Genomic DNA, 23,835 nt, shown 5'->3' with positions numbered 1-23,835 from the left:
TCAGTGTTATTGTTTTTATTTTGATAAAATATGTTTTTTTATACTTACTCCACAAAAATAAGGGTAAAGTTTATATGTTGCATTTTTATGGTAAAATAATGGTTCAGTATTGATTCAATAAGAGATGTGTAATAAAACAAATAATTAACTTTTCTGATCCATGCACTTTGGTACAATTTTTTGTCTGGATTTGAATTAAGTTTTGGTTAAATGCTATTTACTTCCATTATATAGGCCTAACTTGCATTTTGGTGCTGTATGGTGTATTAACTTGCATTTCGATGTTATGCGATGTTTTAACATGCTTTGGGGTGTTATTTTGGTTTTATCTCAATTCACCATATGTATAATCTTGTCCCTAGTTATAGTGTATTTATTCAGTTTGTGTGAGGAGTATGCTTTCTGTTTTTTTAAGGTTGGCTGCATGGAGGGTATTGTACGGCTTCACTCGCAAGCATCCACAAAGCCTTTGCTGACACTTGCAGCTACTGGAGATGCTCTAGGCCAGGGCCCACCAATCTTAACAGTGCAGTGGTCCAAGTCCCGCCCATTTGTTTTCTTTGTCCTGGACAACTTGTCAAGGTTAGTTCAGCTCTCTAGTTTTGGATTTTATATCCTGAAATTTTTTATATACAACATTTAGCTGTTATTTTTATATACAAAATATTTTTTTTTTCTGATAAGGAAAAAATGAGAAATATAAATTATTTGATATGCTTGTTTGCACCAGGTAGCTGTCCTCTTTCTTTTTCATGTACTGTAGAATCCAAATATTTGATACAGAATGGTCAAAAAGGATGAATTAACTCTTTCTGTATCTTAGTTAAATCAAATATACATGTTTCATAATAAGACGAAACACTCTAAATTTTAAAGCCTTTTGTAGAATGTTTCGTTATGAGCAAACACCCCCATCCCCAACCACCCCTTCTCCTTCCTCTTTACTCTTCTGGTTATACAGCACACAAGGTAATCGTCAATCTCCAACCAGTAACAATGAATCACATCGGGTTTCTCAGTTTCTGTCCGTTGCTGCGTTCATTTGCTCCTTAAATGTTACAGACGCTGCAGTATTCCGCACACACCGTGTTCCTCGTGTAACCCTAGGACTCCATTGGAGTCAGATCAGTAGGGTCAATGCATGATTTAATTTCAGCTGATTGGGAAAGGGGATAGAACTTCAAATCAGGCAATCTATCAAATGTAGTTAATTTCATTATTAATAAACACAAATCTCACAGATAATGCTGGTTCAGTGTGCAAAATAATGTTGTTTCAGCATTTTTTGTTTGTTTTCGTACTTAAATGTAGAACATTCATAATGGTGGAAATTAAAATTTTCTCAAAAAAAATTTTTTACATACAATTTTACAAAGATGTAATTAACATATACTGTATATCTGATACTGTGTAAAATTTTCACTTTACAAAAGCAGTTTGTGATTGGTTTTCTTGCCATTTCATCCAATACTAATGTCTATCATAAATTTATATACGTACTCTATTGCCAGTCATTAAGTCAGCCATTGTTCTCCTCAAGTAGGTTTATAACCCTTGCACTGTTAAAAATTATCATTCTGGTGTTTAGTAGTGACTGATATCTTAGAAAACAACTTTAGCTGTTTATGCATAACTGAAAAAATAGTTACACTGTAGTTTCACAACCAGCTTTTTTTTTTAAAATTTCAAGTTTCTCTCACCTGGTGGAAAATTGTAACTTTCACTAGGTAGGCCTATCCTTGATATCTGCAAAAAATTTTATTTTTTTTCGGAGCATGGGAAGTCCAAGTAAACCCTTACATTATATTTTCTAGTGGCTATTTTTAGAAACAGAGGTATTGTGGTAACATGCTGATATGTTGGCCATGCCATAGGGTGAATAATGAAGTCGCTCATTGCCAGGGACATATGCTGGATATGCATCACTGTTACCAATTGAGATGAGCACAAACACCATTGCGGACCGCAAGGCCCAAGCTCCCGACCCCAGCGTGGTTGAAACTTTTTGCCTCGACCAATTCTTCTTCCTGGACCATCCTCCTTGCGTGTATTGAACCTGCCTGCTCAATGCTTGCAATATTTAACCCTGCATGAATGAGCTCAGGGTTTTCCCTTTGTATGTAGGTAGACCAACTTAGATATGCCGATACACCTGTTGTTGATTTACCGATTCCAAACCGCTAAGGGGGAAAACACATTTTGGTTAAACATTTTTATAAATTTATTAAATTACCCAAAATGTCTCCTTCTAAGAAAAGCATGTGTGAGTAAACAAATGTTAATTAAAAAGAAGGAGAACCTAGGATGAACTGAATAGGATAGATTTTTTTAAACTTGACCCATTCCTAGATTTTTGTTAAGAAAACATTCTTAATTTTTCAATTAATGTCTTTTAGTACCATAAAAAATTCTACATATGCTGAAAAGACTCTTGAGATGGAAAACTAGTAGCAGGTACAAACAGGTACTTTGCAGCAGGAAATAATAATTTCTGTTGTACAGAAATAATTTATTTGTATTTAACTTCTCTACAAATTTTATTCGCAACTTCATAATTGTGTTTAGTCTAGTCACAGAACAAACAGTCTCCATTTCCATTTGTTACATGCTGATATGTTAGTTGCTCAATGAAACCTCGATTTACAAATGGAGGCTGGAAATTTTAATTTTTTAATGCATAACTGTATAAAACAAGATTGTAATTTAATAATAGGTACCTATGAAATATATTGATTCACGAAATACAAAATTAAAAGAGATTTTAAAATGTGCAAGATTGTGAGACTTTGTACATGTTTACAATTCAAGAACTACAATTCCAATACCAAGTTAACGCGTGCGGTGGCGAAAACTCACTGTATCCAACATTTATACAGAAATGCGTGTCATGTGGTCGCTTTGCACGAGAAACGGTAAAAGTAATTTTTGTTATGTAAAGCCATATGTTATTGGCTTATTTTTTTAAATTCCATTTTAAAAACTGTAAAATTAAATTAGTTAAAAAATAGTTTCTCCTTGCGCGATATTACGAACATTTATTTGCATTCAAGTTGGTATTTTCCATTGTTTGTAGTGGCAACTATGCTCTAAATAAATCAAGTTTTTGTTCCTATCTAACTTTACCATTTTGGTGATATATTTATTTACACTGTATTAAATTCAAAAACGTTATTAAAACACAGGATGTTTAAGTTTGATATGTACGGCTGGCACATGTAGCTAAGAAATGATGCGAGTTCTAAGTATGTAAATACTATGAATAGTGAAAAAGGTAATCGTGGATTTTTAGATTATGGCAGATACTCATTTTTCAGTAATATTGGTCGAAAATTAACAAACGTGAATCAGCAGAAATTCCGAACCAACTAAATATCAGACAACTTGTCTTCTGCCGATTTGTAACGGTACAGCTCCATACTTGCCAACTTTTTCAGTTTTTCCGTAATTTGTACGGAAAATAATCTACATTATGGTTCTATGGAAATTCTGAATTTTTCAATGCTACAATTTATTTCGGCCCTTTTTTTTGGTAGTGGAAATTTTATTATTGTATGTGTTTCGTTTCTGTTACTGTTACTGGACTGAAAGGTGGCCGAGTTTGTGAAAATGCCGGGTTATGGGGAATGGAGTTTAAAGAGAATAAGTATGAGTGTTTCCTCAGAAAATACTGTACTTGTATGTATTGTTTGTTTGAGAATACAACAAAGCATGAACTGCCCAAATACCCTTAAACAAAGTAAAAGTCCATACTTTATTAAGGCATATAGCCTTTACTACATGAAATACTTTATGAATGCATAAAGCTGTCTATAATGAAAAATTAACTAGCCAACTTTGCAAAAACAGGCTTTTTATATATATAACGCAGAGTGCAGTGCGGAAGACAACAGGACATTACACATTTATTTTTATATATATATATATATATATATATATATATATATATATATATAAATAAATAAAAGAAATGTGTAATGTCCTGTTGTCTTCCGCACTGCACTCTGCGTTTTGCTGCTTCATCACGAAGATGACGAAGGAATAGTAAGTCCATTACAGACATACCTTGTTCAAAATACTGAAGGGCAGTTTCGACAGTCTTTAGTCCTTCACTATGTGATATTTTAGGAGCTTGTACGGTGAAGTCGTCAACGTCTTCATCATTTTCCAGCATCGTTTCATTAACTGTGACAGCAGCAATAATTTCTGCATTGGACATAATGTCTTCCTTGGTATCATTCTGGAATCACTGTGCAATGTCAATTTCCTCGGCTTCTGCATATCCAGAAACTCGTTTCACAATATCATCATGTTCAGCGAACTCATTTCTCTTGTGATCAAGGAGTTTAAGCCAGGAATGAACTAGTGTTAGTGACTCTAATTTGTTCCAGGCATCTGCCACTCATTCAAAAACATACAAAAGGTTAATTTTCTTAAGTTCTGGATAAGACCTTGACCATCATCATTTGCAGAAAGAAGGGAGGGTAGCATCTTGCGCCTATATCTTCTTTTGAGACTTACCAAAACTCTTTGGTCCATTGACTGGCATAATGCTAACAGTGGGTAGTAAAAACATTGCTTGTATGTTCCCAATTTTTAATTCTTCAATATCTGGGTGCAAAGACATGTTGTCCAAAATAAAAATAGTCTTCTTTGGCAGGTTTTTAGATTTTAAAACTACTCGATAGAACAAATACTTAATAGAAACATTCTTTGAAAATTGCACAGCTCATCCAGGCATGTGACAGGTTTCGGTACTAAACTGTAAGTTTATTCATTTCAGTTTGCTTAAACACACGTGATTTCTTTGATTTTCCTATTAGACTAAGTTTTTATTTGTGCTCACCTATTGCATTACTGCATGCTAGAATTGTTAGGTTACCCTCTCCTTGCTCCTTTTAAAACCTGGGGCTGACTGTTCTTCCCTGAAAGCAAGACTTTTCACTGGTAACAGTTTATAATTTAACCCTGTTTCATCACAGTTGTACAATTACTCTCTGGTCAAACCTTCAACTTCGATAAATTTCTGAAAGTTTTCCTTAAACTGAGACATACCCTCCGTGTCCCCAGATAGTTTTTCCCCACAAATACTAAGCTGACGGACTCCATAGCGTTTCTTCCAGCGATCAAGCCAGCCAGTGCTTGCGACAAATTTAGGATCATTGTCATTTTTAAATTCTTCATAAAATTTCAAGGCCTTCTCTTGCAAGGTTGACCTACTAATTGGCGTGCCCTCTCTTGTTTGGTGAAACCAAATGTTAAGTTCTTAATGTAACTCATTAAAGTCACTTTTCGTCATACTTTTCCTTTCTTTCAATGTTTCTGTACACATTCTCTTAACACACCACGACTCGATTTCCGTCCGCTTGTTCTTCCAATCTCCAATGGTACTTTTGCCGACTTCAAAATCCTTAGCTACTGCACATTCACTTTCTTCTGAATCCAGTCTCTTTAATGCCAGAAACATTTGCTCCATAGACAAGTTAACATGTTTTCTTTTAATGGAAGATGCCATCGCAGAGTACTGTCCGGCAGCCACAAACTGAGAAACAGCTCTGAAAAATACAGTACGCAGTCACGTACATTGAGTTATGGAACGTGGTTAAGAAAACAACTAACCCTGGCAAAGGTTGCAGGCAGACTGAACGGCTGGGCGCGCGCCGGCGCCAGACATTGTGGTAGAGGAGTGGGAGTGTGGTGCGAGACAAAAAATGCAGGACCTTGAACGGGTCTGCGCGCGGTTTATTTTGTCCTTCCAGGGTGTGGCCGAGTTATCCTGACTGCCAGGTTACCGAGTGCCGAGTTTTCGGGACACTACAGTACTACGGATCTGATTCAAGCAGAATGCTATTTCACCAGTTTTTTAATAAAACATAAAAGTTTTTTTAGTTTAGCAGATCATGCTGGAAATTTGTTCTGGAAATGTTCCTGCCTTCAGACAGAGCAAAAAAGTATAATTACAAGCGCATAAAAACTGCTGCTATATTTAAGAAATGGCATCAGAAACCGGTAAGAATTTAGAAACGTGGTTTTCAGGGTAAATACAGACAAGTCTTTAGTGTTCAAAATAAGTATTTCCAGAAATTCATTATTTTATTTGCGGAAAAGCCACATCTAAGAATATTACCATAGATTTGAACATAGACTCCAGGTTTTTTTTTTTTTTTTTTTTTTTTTTTATAAAAAACTATTGTACATGCTTTTGATGATAAAAAAATATTAAATGTAATCTAAAGGAATGAATCATATTTCTTGGTAAGTTCGCCTATATTTTAACCACTTAGGCTCTTGTTTAGGATGATGCTTTACTTAAGTTACATGTTTCACTAACATTGATTGAATCATCACGTATGATTTACACAAAATTTTAGTTTTTTTTTTTTTTTTTCCAAATCTTACTGATGGTGTTCTTGCCAAGTTTACAGGTATGCAGCTCTACAATAAACAAATCACAGTAAAAATTGAAATCATTCAAAATTTAGGTAGAAATTGAAGCGCAACTATTATGAATGAGATAAGACAAACTTCATTAGCTACTTATTTGAACTCATTGACTAATGTATTAATTTTGTCTTATTTCAAAAAATATTATTTTTATTAGCAGCTGAAAATAATATGTTTAAGGTCCTTCTCCTTGAAACATACAACATTCCTTTTAACAAAACAGTTTTTAAAGAACTATTCTATAAAAAATGCATAGTCACCTTTCCATATCTGATGAACCAATGTACTGTGTGTGTGCATTCTTGTATGTATTAACTATTTATAATGAATGAGTTTACATCACTGTTCCTTTATTTTAAATATGCATGTATTTAATATTTACCTTATTTTAAAATATTTTCTATGCCACATCAGAATTTTTTTGAGGGTAAATCTAAAGAATAGTGGCTTTTGGAAAATAAGGCCAATAATAACTAAAGTGAAAGGTTGGTTAGATTAGGTGAGTCACGTTAATTATGTATTAAGTAGTGGTGTGCGGGATCCTGACTTTCGGGAAAAACTTCGGCATGATATTACTTTTTTTTACCATTGGGAGGGAATAATATTTTTCCCTGTACTTTTGGGAAAAACCAAAAATTGCTCATGTTCAAAAAAATTTGAGCTTCTATTAACAACAGTGGGCCATTTGGCCTACAACAAAAGAACAGACAACAAATGTTTTTGAAAAATGGCACGTTTAATACAGAAACTATTTAAAAATTCTACTTCTTCCGATAAAAATAATCCCCAGAAAATGATGCATAATATGATTATCGTCAAAACTAAAAATAAACGGGCACTGAATGGCTTTAAATGCAGTGTTGAAACAGAAATATCTAACATCTTATTTGATTGAAAAATCAAGTAAAAAAAATTAACGAAAATCATCAAGGGACTGCTGTGATTGGCCCTTGGGTCACTAAGAGACTGGGTTATGCTATGGCCGACAAGAGATTATGCAGCACTATAGTTTTTTTTTTTTCACACACATAGTGAAAATATGATTAAATTGTATTGTTACTGTTTCTGAGGGTAATTTGAGGTCTACAAAATTAGGGGAGTTTTACAGGAGTTGGTGTTATTACTCACAATAATGCTGTAAAATTTTACATGCGGCAGTAGGTCAGATTTTATGTTATGGTTTTATTCATTTAGTTAATGTTTAACATGGTTGATGAAAAGACACGTATCTGGAACTACTTTGCAAGAAGCAACGATAAACTAAGTGCAAAATGCAAGACATCCTGTAAAAAAAAAAGTCTTAAAACAATATATGATAGCACATCAGGTCTCATAATGCATTTGACGCAACATCCAACTGTGAAGAAGGAATATGAGACACAGCAAGAACTGTTACGGCCACTGCCTGTAAATGCTGATGCTTCACCACCAGGCCCGTCAAAACAGACGTATTGACTTCTCATCATCCAAAGGCGAATTCATGACAAACATTGCTGAATGGTTGGCTGATTGTATGCTGCCATACAGTGTAGTAGAAAATAAACATTTCCAGAAACTCATGCTGTCAGCTCAACTGTTGTACACAGTACCATCTAGAACCACATTCTCCAGGAACGAAATTCCAAACCTATATGCTTCTGTGAAAATGTGAATATCTGAGGAACTTTCTTAAGTCATTGCCATGTTCAGTCAATGTCATGTTCTTGTGTTGGAAACAATAAAATCATTAGGTAACTTTGGTGTTGGTTTGAATAAGTTATGTTGGTACGACTGTAATAGAGTGAGTAAGAAAATATATATGGCTGGTGTGTGAGAAATGTGTGTAATAGAAAGAGGAAAACAATATTAAGAAAGATGCCGAGTTGTTAACATAACCTATTAACAGGTTATGGGCCCAGGCCGTATGAAAGTACACTGGTGTTATTGAATAAGTATCACAGTTTTATTGCGATAGTGATGTGTTGAGAAAAGAAGAAGAAAAAACGCAGTGCGGGCGTCCATGATGGAATCCAACTACAACTACATTAGATTGGCAAATGGATCAAACTGGAGTGTATGGAAATTTCAAATTACGGTCGTGTTAAAATCAAAAGGTTTATATAGCGTGGTGTCTGGAGAGGAGTTTAAACCTACTGTGGTGGATGATGATTCGCAAACCGAGATGGAAAAGAAGAAATTAAAGGAATGGGTGACACGAGACAGCAAAGCTCAAGAAATAACTGTCACAAGATTAGAAGAAGGACCAATGATGCACATTTTGGCTTGCGAGTCAGCACAAGAGATGTGGAATAAATTGTTATCAATTTTCGATTAGCAGTCGGAAGTAAGCTTGCATCAACTTCAGCACAAGTTCTTTTCTTTAAAATACGAAGAGGAAGGAGTCGCGGCTTTCCTGTCAAAACTGCAAGAGTTGGTGGTCCGGCTGAAGCAGCATGGGGAGAAGCTGTCCAATCAAATGCTAATGACGAAGATTTTAGTATCACTACCGGAAGAATATAAACACTTTGTGTCGGCATGGGAGTCTGTGTCAACAAAGGACCAAAAACTGTCAGAGTTAAGTGCGCGGTTGTTGATTGAAGAGGAGTGTATCTCTGGTAAGGGCAGTCAGGATAACGCCCTGTTGTCTAAAAATCAAGGTAGGCCAAATCCATTAAAATGTTTTAAGTGTGGGAAGGCAGGACACATTCAGAAAAACTGCTATTCAAATAAATCGAAAACTAATAATCCAGGTGGGAGACGTATATGCTATTACTGCGAAAAGATGGGACATATTAGTAAAGATTGTAGATGGAGGTTAAAAGCTGAAAATAGCTCTGAACCTGCTCACCGTACACTAAAGGGGGGCAATCTGAATGCTTTTATCAGTGCTGCAATGGTAAGTGAAAGCCTGGATGACAAAAGCTGGTATGTGGACAGTGGAGCATCTGAACACATGTGTGCTCAAAGACATTTTTTTTATGACATGCGCAAGCTGGATAGTGAAAAACATATTGTAATTGGTAATGGGTCAACACTTGTAGCAAACGAGGTAGGAACTGTGAGAGTAGAGGTGTATGATGGTAATTCTTGGCAAATATCGGAGATTAAAGATGTGTTATATGTTCCTGATATCAAATTCAATTTATTCTCTGTTGGTGCAGTGTTGAGAAGAGGTTATCAAATTGAATGGAGAGAGTCTAAATGTGAACTTAGTAAATCTGGAAAAGTGTTGTAACTCTGGAGGGGAAGCTGTACAAGATGATGTTTAGGTGTGAACCAATCCCAGCTGTGGTGAGTGTTGTGAAGAAGCCTTCCATTAAAATATGGCATGAAAAGTTGGTGCACCAAAATACAGAGCAGGTCAAAAATATTCTGAAGAGCCACAACATAGAAGTGCAAGGTACTGAGGACTTCTTTTGTGAAGCTTGCATAAAGGGGAAACAACAGAGATTGCCTTTTTCATCAAGTAAACACAAAACGACAGACACTTGTGAGATCGTTCATGCAGACATTTGTGGCCCGATGGAAACAGCATCAATTGGAGGTTCAAGATATTTCCTATTGATAAAAGATTATTTTTCAAGGTATAAATTTGTTTACTTCTTGAAGTTCAAATCTGAAGCTAAAGAAAAGATTAAGAACTTTCTAAGTATAGCTAAGAACGACACCGGAAATCCAGTAAAAATTCTGAGAACGGGAAACGACACTGAACTGTGCAGTCAAGAAATGCGGAAAATCACTGATGAAATGGGAATACGGCACCAGAAGTCTGCACCTTACTGCCCAGAGCAAAATGGGAAAGTTGAAAGAGAACTAAGAACAGTCATGGAGGCAGCCAGGACTATGCTGGAAGCCAAAAACCTGAACAAAACCTTATGGGCGGAAGCAGTTAATACTGCAGTATACATCATCAACCGGACAGGCACGAGTTCTGTTAAAGGAAAAAGCCCATATGAACTATGGTTCAAGTCAGTTCCTGAAATCAAACATTTTGAAGTCTTTGGAACAGAGACTTACATGCAGGTGCCTAAAGAGAAAAGAAAGAAATGGGACCCTAAGAGCACAAAAGGACTATTTGTAGGGTATCAGGAAAATGCTAAGGCCTACAGGGTGTATGTACCGAACCGAGGAAAAATGGAAATATCAAGAAATGTAGTGTTCAAGCCAGATGGTGTAACAACAACAATGGGAATCGAAGTTACCAAACCTATCCAAACTGAAGAGCACTACAGGGATGAAGCGGAAGGCATACAACTGGAAAATGTAGAGGGAAGCAGTACGATTGAACATAGTTCCTTAAATAATGAATCTGCAGATGAAGAGGAATTCAGAGGCTTTGAAACAGATAACTGTGGAAAGAAATGTGAAAAGGTGGGAACATGTAATTTGAGTGATAGAACAAAACTAAAGGAACCAAGGTATCTGAGCCAATATGAGACAAGTTTTCTTTGTGCAGATGAGCCGCAAACATACGGAGAAGCAATGATGAGCAGTGAAAGGCAAAAGTGGAAAGAAGCTATCAATATTGAATTGAACTCTATAAAGGAAAATGACACCTGGTCAGAAGTTTTACCTCCAAAAGACGCCTGTGTCATAGGCAGCAAATGGGTATTTAAGATTAAACGAAATGAAAAAGGAGAACCAGTGCAGTACAAAGCAAGACTAGTTGCAAGAGGTTTTGAGCAGCTCAGCGTTTTTGATGCAAGTGAAGTGTATGGTATGCGCCAGTGGCTAAGATGGCGACGCTTAGAATTCTGTTGGCAACTGCAAATGACCTGGGCATGCCGGTATATCAAATGGATGTTCAAAGTGCTTTTCTTTATGGTGATATAGATGACGAAGTTTTCATAGCAAAACCAGATGGAATGGAGGGGGATGAAAAGACAGTTTACAAACTAAAAAAATCTCTCTATGGACTTAAAAGAGGTTTTGAGCAGCTCAGCGTTTTTGATGCAAGTGAAGTGTATGGTATGCGCCAGTGGCTAAGATGGCGACGCTTAGAATTCTGTTGGCAACTGCAAATGACCTGGGCATGCCGGTATATCAAATGGATGTTCAAAGTGCTTTTCTTTATGGTGATATAGATGACGAAGTTTTCATAGCAAAACCAGATGGAATGGAGGGGGATGAAAAGACAGTTTACAAACTAAAAAAATCTCTCTATGGACTTAAAAAATCACCAAAATGCTGGAACGAAAAGTTTAATGAAGCTATAGAAAGGGAAGGATTGAAAAGATCAAAACATGATTACTGCTTGTATGTCAAGAACACAGACAAAACGAAGCTATATGTCCTGCTGTATGTGGATGACCTGCTAATAGTAGGCAACAATGAGAACCAAATTCAGGCATTGAAAGAAAGTCTGAAGAACAATTTCAAGATGAAAGACCTAGGACCGGTGTCAAACTACTTAGGAATTTGTATCTCTCAAGATTTAAAGTCTGGAACTCTAAAATTGAATCAAACTCATTTTTTGAAATCATTGTTAGTGAAATATGGGATGGCGGACTGTAGACCCGTGTCCACACCAATGGACCCACTGTGTAAAATAAACTGCCAGGACACTGAAGAAGACAAAGAGCTGGAAACAAAATGTCGACAGATAATTGGAAGCCTGTTGTATGTCGCCCTAGGCACAAGACCAGATCTTAGTGCTACTCTTGGCATTCTGAGTATATATCAAAACCGGGCAAGTGAAGCACTATGGGTTGCCCTGAAACGCGTTTTGAGATATATAAAAGGGACCTTGGACTTGACACTCGTCTACCGACGACAAGAACCCGCAGCTCAGCTGAGTGGAGACGCTGATGCAGACTGGGGAGGAGATGTGGAAGAAAGAAAATCTACATCAGGTTTTGTATTCCAACTCCAAGGTAATACCATCACATGGACCTCCAAGAAACAGTCAACTGTTGCCCTGTCATCTACCGAGGTGGAATACATGGCTCTGAGCGGTGCAGCGGCCGAAGCGTGTTGGATCAGAGGGGTACTGCAGGATCTGGGAGTGTTAAAAAATGAACCTGTGATCCTATACGAAGACAATCAAGGTGCAATAAGAGTGTCAAAAAACCCAGAGAATCACAAACGGTTGAAACACATTGACATTCGCCATCATTTTGTCAGAGAAAAAATCAGTGAGGGTCTTATCAGTGTAAAATATGTGTGTAATCAGGATCAAATAGCTGACATGTTCACTAAAGCAGTGAATAAGATCACACTCTTGAAATGTATAAGAAGTATAGGGCTAGAATAATGCCAATTATTGGTTAAGTTTTTTTTTTAGCTGTTCACTTGTATTGTTTACTTAGTTGTTTCGCAAAGTCTACCTAATAACGTTTATTGAGGGGGGCTGTTGGAAACAATAAAATCATTAGGTAACTTTGGTGTTGGTTTGAATAAGTTATGTTGGTACGACTGTAATAGAGTGAGTAAGAAAATATATATGGCGGGTGTGTGAGAAATGTGTGTAACAGAAAGAGGAAATTACACAATATTAAGAAAGATGCTGAGTTTTTAATATAACCTATTAACATCTTGTGAACGGACATTACACATTGAGGATGCTTTCTTGGCATTAACTTGTCATTTCCTCAACAACTTCACTTTATAAAGTACTGTCTCAGCTGTGTTAGTTTTTCAGAGTGCTACACAACATTAGCAATAGGCGACAAAATTACTGACATTTTGAATGAGTGGAACATCATAAATAACATCAGTACATGTATTTCACTGTTTATTATTACTGAAAATGTGAGAAACATCAAGCTGGGGTCTAGTCTTTGCAAAGCACCTCTGCTGACACACTTGCAGTGTTTTACTCATAACTTACAGTTTGCTCTTAGTGATGCTAAAAAATCTTACGATGGAATGTGAGGTACGATAAAAAAGGCTCATGGCATTGTAGGTCATTACAAGCACAGAACATCAGCAACTTCTGCATTTCACAAAATTCAAAAAGAAATGGGACTAGACCAGGGGTCGGCAACCTTTTGAGTCGGAAGAGCCAAAAATTACAATTTACAAAATTTCAAAGTTTTTAAAGAGCCACAAAAAAATTTCTTGCGAACAATAAATAGTACTTGCATAATAAAGTTTTTTGATAAAAAAAAACTAATCTATTTATTCATAAGAAAAATTTATTCATATATAAGTAGTGTTTTTTCACAACAAATTAGATAATATATATGGTCTTATTAGATAATTACTTATTATATTAGTAAAAAATTAAAACAATTAAACACTTACTAACAGCACAGCCCGTAAGTACTAGTAAAACGAAAACCTCGGGCGGATGACAAATTGATAATTTAACTGCTTGATGACATATTGTTTAGTAAAATATAACAAGCGTGAAAAAAAAAACAAGGCTTACTACTGGTTTGTAATAAAAAAAGTATTTTCTGTATAAATGACCTGGTGATGCAGTATTTCTGGAACGGAACTAAATAGCCGCAGCTTCACATCCAAAGAGCCGCATGTGGCTCGCGAGCCGCAGGTTGCCGACCCCTGGACTAGACAGTTTATAATTAATTCAAGACTGTGTAACTAGATGGAATTTTGAGTACCTCATGCTTGACAGGCTACTTAAAAACAAACTTGTTCTCATGAGACATCTGGCAGAGATAAATGTTGACTGCATGAAGCCACAGAAGAATTTTCTGGCGAAAGGATACCTACAGCTTCAATGGTTATTCCAGTTTTGTTTTCAATTGAGATATTTTTTAATAACTACATTGTAACTCTTTCTAGTGACGTTGGGTCTGGTGTCACGATATTTTTTAATAACTACATTGAAACTCTTTCTAGTGACGTTGGGTCTGGTGTCACATTTTGTAGGGCATTACATTTTGGACTGAAGGCACACTTTCCTTTATATCAAAGGTAAGATCCATATTTTACAGCAATGTTGTTAGACCCACGCCTCAAGGCTGTTGTGTCTGGCAATGAAAAACAACTTGCTGTTAACACTTAACAGCAAAAACTTGACAGTTTTATAAAATAATACACTGAATCAGGTAAAGAGCCTGTTTAATATTAACACAACTTAATCATAATTTGTAAACAACTTGGTACACTCACAGAAACATAAAGGGGGTAAATTCTTACCGTGGGCAGCTTTTGTTAAATTTAATATTCTTTGGATGTAATATTTATTGGGTGGTATTCTACAGACCATAGCAGTATATCTGTTAATAAGCCTACAGTATGGCTTGTAACATTGCAAGACCCTGCCCTCCTAAATAAATAATTTTCTTTTAAACTTCTTTTTTGTATACGTAAGCAGTAATAAGTCAATGTTTTTAGAGTGATGTATAAGTTATGAAACAGTATAATCAGAAGTTATGGATACTAATATATGTTATTTTCACTTGCTATGTTTTTAAGAAGGTATTTATTATTTTATTAGACATTTTCAATCATTACTATTTTTTATGTAATTATTCACAAATGAGCCGCTGTACTAGATTTTTGCCTGGTTAGGCCTACTTTTTCAGGTTATTTCTAAATGATTTTGTAAAGTAATTCATATTATGATTATTGTTCTTAATTTTCATTAACGTGTGGAATGATTCTAGAACACGGGACTGTGTCTGGTGTGATGGTTAGAAAGAGAGGCATGAGAGGCCTGTAGTGTAAGTGAGAAAGAAACAGTAATTCCCCTCAGATATAGATAAAGACGGGAATTCCCCCACTGCGTGGGAACTGAGTGATAACTGCTGTCTCACAGTGTGGGAGAGAGAACGAGAATGGGAGTCCCCGATTTTGATGTAAAATTGAAAAGAGACAGATCAAGGGAAGCCCTGAGTTCTGCGTGTACAGGGTTTTTCATGTATTGTAATTTGTTCTCTGATTGGCTTGTATCTGTAAGCGTGAATGAAGTGTGCGTGTGATTTGTCGGTGAGGTCATGTGACTTCTTCTCCCTGCGTGGAGGAGACAGTGGCAGGATTTCAGGATTTCACCAGTCGTCCGTCGAACACTGCACGAGTAGGTCGCGTTCGGTGGCTTCTCTCCAAATTATGAAGTAATTTGCTAATAGATAATTTAACGTTGGTGGTCAGAGCCATGCCGAGTATTAAATTAACCTAATTTTCTTTTTATTTCGTTCGGGCAGTATTTAGAAATTTTGATCACCTTTGTCTGCGTTTTGGCTCGTGGCGAAATTCGTTTTCGCTGGGTGCGGCCACGTTTGAGGCCGCACTGACTTCGTGTACTTGCAGTAAAACATTACTGAAGGACGCTATTTTTTTCGTTAATTTCTCATCACGCGAACTACGAGCATTTTTCGACGGGCAGATGTATGTGGAATGAGTGAGCAACCTCTTTTGGAAGTGTTAGGATTTGTCTGTGCATTCTATTGTGAAAAAATAAAACAAAAACTAAAATTGGTGGAACATCTTTTTATTTTTGTATGTAACGAACCGTTATATTTGGCGCCCGGCCGCGAGGCTTGAATTTGGACACGACCCTGAGATTGAGACGGACATTTTCGGCAATAAATATAAAATATAAACATTTTTAAAACAGTTCGTGACTACGATAACCTCGAAGGACAAAAAATTTACGACTAATATGGAACAGTTTAGAAGAAAACGGCGAAGTGTATGCAGAACTGTCGGCGCAGCTGAGCGACGAATGCGGCAAGAGACAATGGGCTGTTTCAGCGAGTGAAGTGTTCCAGAGAAACGGCGGAAAGCGGTACATCGAGGGACAGAGCGACCCAAGGCACCATGGAACCTCAGGCTTGTCTCAACGAGGGACTTCAGGACCTCATTGCCAGACTTCGAGATCGTCACTTCGCGGGACATCGCGGGATGAATCGCCAAAAATAGCAAGTCAAAAAATGGAACTTAATTAATTATTTGCATTGTTTTTCTTTTGTGTTGAGTATTCAACTAAGATTTGTGTTAATTTTTGCAATTGGTATATTTCATTATGACGATTAGTAGCACAGTTGAGGTTATGGGGGGGTCAGATATGCTACAGAAATTAATGGAAATGATGCAAGGAATGACACAAAAAATTGAACAGGGTTTTACATGTCAACAGGAAATGAAACGGGGACAACAGGAATTAAAACAGGATCTTACTAATAAAATTGAACTGGGACAACAGGATCTTACTAATAAAATTGAACTGGGACAACAGGATCTTACTAATAAAATTGAACTGTGACAACAGGATCTTACTCTAAAATTAAAACAGGGTCTAGCACAAAACACTCAGGAAATAAGGCAGGAAATTTCACAGATGAAGGATGAAATTATTAAACATATACAACAGGAGTTAGGAAATACAGAGGGTAAACTTGATGTACAAACTGATGTAAACAAGGAAATTCACATGTGTAAAAAAAGGCTTGAGAGCTGTGAATCACAAGTGGAAGGGGGACAAACTAATGTAGAAACTTGTGAAAGCATAATAATATTGTCAAAAGAAAATGTAGAAGGTATTGGGCATGATATACATGAACGTGTAAACATTGGGAATAAATGTGAAAAATTCCTAGATGAGGTAAACGGGGAATGTTTGGACAATGGGGATGAAAAAATTAGTAAATGTAGAGGTAATACACGTGGAATCAGGATTTTGTGTAAACAAATGAGAGAAGTAGAAATTGAAATGAAAATGTTTTCAGATACATTTAAAGATGAGTTTGCTGAGGAAATGATCAGTGAATTGAGTTTTGCAAATTGCGGAGAAATGATAAAAGGAAAATTTTTTCATAACAGTAATGTGCCAAAATGTGGGTTGTGTATGCCGAATAGGGTACAAACTAAAAATCTTGCACTGATCCATGTGGAACCTGGATTGAGAAAAGCTGTGCAACATGGTCAGAGTTTTTTTTTTTGGAAACATGTGTACAGAACTGTAGCCAAGATAGTAAAAAGTTTTTTGGTATGTGCAAAGACAGAAGAAATGAGTAGTAAATGGACAGGGGTAATGCAACCTCTGGAAACAGTGTGTGTAGACTTGTTTGGCCCACTGCCTAGATGGAGGGGTGGAGTCTAAACTAGTTGTGTTGTGTTTGATGTTTTTTAAATTTTTTGCCATTTTTTTTTTTTTTTATGTTTTTCAGATTTTTTATTTTTTGAATTGTATACTTTTAATAATGATTTGTATCTTGTAGAGTTTTTGTATTTTTTGAAGAATAGTTATAGTATAATATAGGAATGCACAAATAAGATTTATGACAGAAATTTTTACCAGATTCTTAGAGAGAAGGAAGATAAATAACTATGTTAATGTGAATATTTTCTGTTTTGAAACAATAATAGTAATAATGGTATGAATTCTTTTTGAGTAGACAGTTACTAAATATTATGTGAAGAAATGCTTTACATTGTGAGAATTTCATTGCACTTGGGTAATGTTTGGTTTGTTTAATGTTGTGTCATGGGAAGATGTTAACTGAAATTTATTATGAGTTATGTTTTTGGGAAAATGATATAATTTTGAAATGGTTAAATATTTTAAATGAAAATGCTACACATATTGGTAATGCGAAATGTTTGTTTTGGATTGAATGACAGGGTGACAACATCCTATATTAAAGGTATGAAATGTAACGCTATACGTTAATGAATAACAGTTGTCGAGTTTTGAAGCTGCAGAAGCAGTTATGTGTTCATGATGGCCAGGGTTAGGTGAATTTTTTCGTACTGTCCTAAATAAGCAGCAAATGTTTTGTTTTTGTGTAATGTGGTTTGTGAGGCAGCTGGGGGGCCAGGAGGTTAATTTTAAATATGTTTCCGGCATGGAGTCCAATGTTTTTTTTTTGCAAGGGTGCGTCCCTTGTCCTTGGTCGCTCCCACCCCTCATCAAGGTTAATTTTTATGTGCTGTTGTTGCTGAAAAGGGAGATATGGTTTGAAACCTGAGAAAGGACATTAGTTCATGTAATTTGTTTTTGAAGAATAGAAACATACGTCTGTATCTTAATGAAGTATTTGTCATGCCATGACTATAGAATTGTCAACTTGTTGTTTTTGGAAATTTAAGTAAGGTATGTAAAGCATAAAATTTGATGTGTAATGACAAGTACAGTGTATATTTGTGTATAGCTTTGTATAATTTTTTGTTTTAAATTTTTTCAAAAGGTTAGCCGAGCTGACTAGCAGCTAAAAGGGTTGTAATTGAGCGCCCCTTACCTTTCGGCTAGCTCAGGAGTTAGGAAGGAATGATAGAGGAGGTTGGAAGAACTTTGGGTATTTTTGTGTATTTGTTATGTGTAATAGGTTAGCCGAGCTGATTAGCAGCTAAAAGGGTTGTAATTGAGCGCCCCTTACCTTTCGGCTAGCTCAGGAGTTAGGAAGGAATGATAAGAGGAGGTTGGAATAACCTTGGTGTAGTTTTTGTGTAATTTGGTAAATAGGTTAGCCGAGCTGACTAGCAGCTAAAAGGGTTGTAATTGAGTGCCCCTTACCTTTCGGCTAGCTCAGGAGTTAGGAAGGAATGATAAGAGGAGGTTGGAATAACCTTGGTGTAGTTTTTGTGTAATTTGGTAAATAGGTTAGCCGAGCTGACTAGCAGCTAAAAGGGTTGTAATTGAGCGCCCCTTACCTTTCGGCTAGCTCAGGAGTTAGGAAGGAATGATAAGAGGAGGTTGGAATAACCTTGGTGTAGTTTTTGTGTAATTTGGTAAATAGGTTAGCCGAGCTGACTAGCAGCTAAAAGGGTTGTAATTGAGCGCCCCTTACCTTTCGGCTAGCTCAGGAGTTAGGAATGATGGTGAAAGAAGCTGGAGGAAAAGAAACTGTATTATTTTTATGTGATAATGATGTTTTTGTGTAATTTTTATATTATGGTTAATGATATTAAGAAATGTAAGTGAATAATGTCAACAAATGGAAATGCAGTGTGTTGATACAGAATTAAGTTTGGGTGTATTTTGGTGTAAATATTATAAGGTTGTGTAACATTTTAATAAGAAAGTTTGAATATGATAAGTGATGATGTAGTGGGTTATAAAAAAGTTTTTAAAGTTTTACATACTTAATTTAATGTTTTTTAGAGTTGTATTTGTTGTGGAAAGTTTACTAGGAGTCTGTGTGTTAGGAAGTTGAGGCATTTAGTAGAAGTTGTAGTCCATGGGTTATCAATATTGAGCAGACTAGTTCTAATTTAGAAATAAGTGTTGTCCAGTGGTTGAAGTTAGGATAGAGGTATTGTGAAGATACTTATAAATTTATAATTTTAGAATTTTTTTTTTTTTTTTTTTTTTTTTTTATTTAAAAAAAAAGGAATTAAGGAAAATTTGGTGTCAACAGTTTTGAAGTGATAGTGTTGTCAAAGTTTTGTAAGTGCAGATATGAAGAGTAGAGATATTGGTTGATTTGTGGGTTAAAGTGGTTGTTCCATGAGATTTGAGGAGTTTATCATGAGCAGCAGAGAATTACAGTAACAGCAGTTTTTAAAGGGTTTTAAAGGAGATAATTTGTTCTGAGGTTATTTGTCATCATCGTTGAGGTTGGAAGTTTTTATCGTCGTTAAGGTGGTCATGGAGACGTAATTCCTGGAGTTGAAGTTTTTGTATTTGTCGTCGTCGAGGTAGTCATGGAGACGTAATTCCTGGAGTTGAAGATTTTTCGTCATCGTTGAGGTAGTTATGGAGGTTATTGTAGCTGGTGTTGAGGTTTCCACGGCTGTAAAAGTAAGTTGTTCAGAGTTTTTTTTTGTTGTTGAAGATTCTTCGTTGACCAGGGGGTGTCTGCTTGAAGCTTGTAGAGAAACCAGTTTCAAAGTTATTTGTATTTTGCACTAATGAGAGGGAGATAACCATTTGTAGAGAGTTGTTGACACTTTGTAGTATGAGATATGTTTTTAAATTTTTGGCCTTTTGACAACGAATTAATGTTGTTGCAATTTTTAACTAAGTTTTTTTAATTTCTATATAAACAAAGGAAGTACCAACTGGAGGCATTTATTTCTAAGGATGTTTTTGTATTTATTTTGTACAGGTTAGGTTTTCACTTTTGTAACTTTTCAATGAAATGTAGTGTTAATTTAATTGAAAAGTTGGGGGGGTTATGTAACATTGCAAGACCCTGCCCTCCTAAATAAATAATTTTCTTTTAAACTTCTTTTTTGTATATGTAAGCAGTAATAAGTCAATGTTTTTAGAGTGATGTATAAGTTATGAAACAGTATAATCAGAAGTTATGGATACTAATATATGTTATTTTCACTTGCTATGTTTTTAAGAAGGTATTTATTATTTTATTAGACATTTTCAATCATTACTATTTTTTATGTAATTATTCACAAATGAGCCGCTGTACTAGATTTTTGCTTGGTTAGGCCTACTTTTTCAGGTTATTTCTAAATGATTTTGTAAAGAAATTCGTATTATGATTATTGTTCTTAATTTTCATTAACGTGTGGAATGATTCTAGAACACGGGACTGTGTCTGGTGTGATGGTTAGAAAGAGAGGCATGAGAGGCCTGTAGTGTAAGTGAGAAAGAAACAGTAATTCCCCTTAGAGATAGATAAAGACGGGAATTAGAGAGAACGAGAATGGGAGTCCCTGATTTTGATGTAAAATTGAAAAGAGACAGATCAAGGGAAGCCCCAAGTTCTGCGTGTACAGGGTTTTTCATGTATTGTAATTTGTTCTCTGATTGGCTTGTATCTGTAAGCGTGAATGAAGCGTGCGTGTGATTGGTCGGTGAGGTCATGTGACTTCTTCTCCCTGCGTGGAGGAGACAGTGGCAGGATTTCAGGATTTCACCAGTCGTCCATCGAACGCTGCACGAGAAGGTCGCGTTCGGTGGCTTCTCGCCAAATTATGAAGTAATTTGCTAATAGATAATTTAACGTTGGTGGTCAGAGCCATGCCGAGTATTAAATTAACCTTATTTTCTTTTTATTTCGTTCGGGCAGTATTTAGAAATTTTGATCACCTTCGTCTGCGTTTTGGCTCGTGGCGAAATTCGTTTTCGCTGGGTGCGGCCACGTTTGAGGCCGCACTGACTTCGTGTACTTGCAGTAAAACATTACTGAAGGACGCTATTTTTTTCGTTAATTTCTCATCACGCGAACTACAAGCATTTTTCGACGGGCAGATGTATGTGGAATGAGTGAGCAACCTCTTTTGGAAGTGTTTGGATTCGTCTGTGCATTCTATTGTGAAAAAATAAAACAAAAACTAAAATTGGCGGAACATCTTTTTATTTTTGTATGTAACGAACCGTTATAGGCTTTTATTATTTTCTGCAATAAATAGAGCAACAACCTGGTTTCTTACTTGTAATTAGCTTCTCAGATGTTTGTTAAAGGTTTAAGGTTTATTTTTTCTTTATTTTGCAGGCACTCAAAAAATTAAATCAGCTAATGACTCTAGCCACTCCTCCTTGTGGCATGAATTTGATAATTTAGCTGCAAATTCTCTTTTAGGTGCTAATCATAACACAGAGGTGATGACATATTTAAATATGCCGCTATTAGAGAGAACTGGAGACCCACTGAAGTGGTGAGAACAAAATGAAGTGATACTGCTAAATTTATGCAAGTTAGCAGTGGCATATCTGGGAATACCAGGAACCGAACCTGCCTGTGAAAGGGTTTTCTCATCTACTGGAAATATAGTTTCTTCAAAGTGAGAATCTTTAGTCACCCAACATATAGAAGAACTGGTTTTCTTGCATGAAAACATAACATTATATTAAAAGCCTGTCTTCCAAAGAGATCACAAACATTTCTTCGAAAGATGATGCAACTCATAAGTGTAAAGAATGCCATGTATATTGTTTAGTTTCTTTAGTTTTAGTTCATGAAATTTGTGACTCACCAGTGTGGTATTTTTTTAGAACTTAATGTTTTTGTGGTAAAAATATTACAAAAATGATAAGTTTGCTCTCATGCTCTATAGCTTATAATGTATTTTCCCGTTTTTTCCTAATTTCCCGAGTGAAATCGGATTTTCCCTCCTGAATTTTTCCTGAAGCTCAATTTCTTTTCCCGCACACTCCTAGTATTAAGTGTTATGTAATTAAAAATGAATTAAATTTGTAATATGAATTATTAATATATCTGACCCAATTATTTAACTTATTCCAGTAAGCCACTTCTTTGCATAATGACTATGTTGTAAACCTGTAATAAGTTTATGTTGTACAATTCTGCTTTCAACTTTTTGTGATCCATTACAAATCCTAATTGACTGCTAAGTCCCATCAATTCACCAAAGAATCCTCAGTGTTTTAGTGTGGCTAGGGTTTCTTTGGGTTCATAGTGATATGCTCTGAATTTTGAGTCTTGGAAACAAAATGTAGTCTTGCATTGCTGAGCTGAAGAACATCAGTTCCACTACCTGGAAATCTCTCTCTGAACATAACATAGTATATTAATTACTTATTCAGCGATCAGAGACCATGCAGATCACTCACTGATCTCACAGTGTGCCTCCATTCTGTTTTATCCTGAAAAATCCACAATCAATTGTCAGGCTCCCCTGAACTCTGTCGGATCTTTCTTCACGTCTTGCCTCCTTAATCATGCTAGACCAAATGGTATATTTCTTTTCCCGAGTGTTTTAGCATCGTGCTATGCCTTGAGACATCCACATTTCAATTTTTGAATTAGAGTAGGTTCTTTTAGGAGCTTATTCAGTTGTTCATTTGTACTCTGTGTCTAGCCATTTACATCTTGTACCTGACCAAATATATTTTTTGTAATGTCTTCCTTTCAAATACCACAAATGTTTGTTTGTCGCTTTTAGTTTTACTGAGAGTTTGTGTGCCACATGGCAGGACAGGAACAATACTGGCATTGTAAGTTTTCTACGTAGTCCTGATTTACAATTTTAGTAACATCATGATTTAGCTCATGCTGTAGTGTGTTTTAGAAGCATTGATGCTGGTTTTAGGTGAATGCATTTGTTAGATACAGTAAAACAATGTTTGCATTATTTAAGTTATATGTTCATGCTCTCTGTACTGTGGGAAACATCAGTGCTACCAACCACATCCTGATGAATGCATATGTGTGTGAGTGCAGTGTCGTCCTTGCTTGCAGGCTGCATGTGTGGGACCTGAGTGTGAGCGACATGTACCCTCGACACTCCGTCCGCCTAGCAGAACAAAGTATTAGCACCATTCGATTGTCACCACACCATGTCGGCAAAAGAAACGGTGCTCAGCTGGTGAGTGGTACTGATTGTCAGTGATGCTGGGTCTCCTGGCTGAAGTGAGAATTGGCTGTGCTCAGTGGAGGGCTAATGGGAGCGGTCTTATTGCTGCCCCACTTTTACCAAACTAAAAAATGGGAGGGTTGTCAAAATAATAAGTCCCAACCTGACCTATAAGGTCATATATTTTAATGTATTATTTTACCTTTTTTAAGTGTTACTGTAATGCAATTTTTAAAACTTTAGTAGGTATTCTTAAAAATTTATTTCGTTGAAAGACTTCAGATA

At 36.1% G+C, this 23,835-nt stretch overlaps 1 protein-coding gene across 5 annotated transcripts in view; it reads left to right on the top strand.

Annotated features, from left to right (window-relative positions):
• The window catches only part of LOC134527486 (cytoplasmic dynein 2 intermediate chain 1), a 266,130-nt gene that overhangs the window by 235,637 nt on the left and 6,658 nt on the right, over nt 1–23,835 (top strand). For 4 of the 5 annotated variants that reach the window (XM_063360204.1, XM_063360205.1, XM_063360203.1 and 1 more), the window contains 2 exons: nt 416–582; nt 23,436–23,562. In XM_063360204.1, the coding sequence (XP_063216274.1) occupies nt 416–582; nt 23,436–23,562 (294 nt within the window). Of the gene's footprint in view, nt 1–415; nt 583–23,435; nt 23,563–23,835 lie in introns of those variants that run through there. The other variant, XM_063360206.1, reaches the window with a different exon arrangement.

The sequence above is a fragment of the Bacillus rossius genome, chromosome 1 (assembly GCF_032445375.1).
Source record: "Bacillus rossius redtenbacheri isolate Brsri chromosome 1, Brsri_v3, whole genome shotgun sequence".
Taxonomy (NCBI): domain Eukaryota; kingdom Metazoa; phylum Arthropoda; class Insecta; order Phasmatodea; family Bacillidae; genus Bacillus; species Bacillus rossius.
The sequence above is the reverse complement of the archived record's forward strand: the minus strand, read 5'-3'. Positions and strand labels throughout refer to the sequence as shown.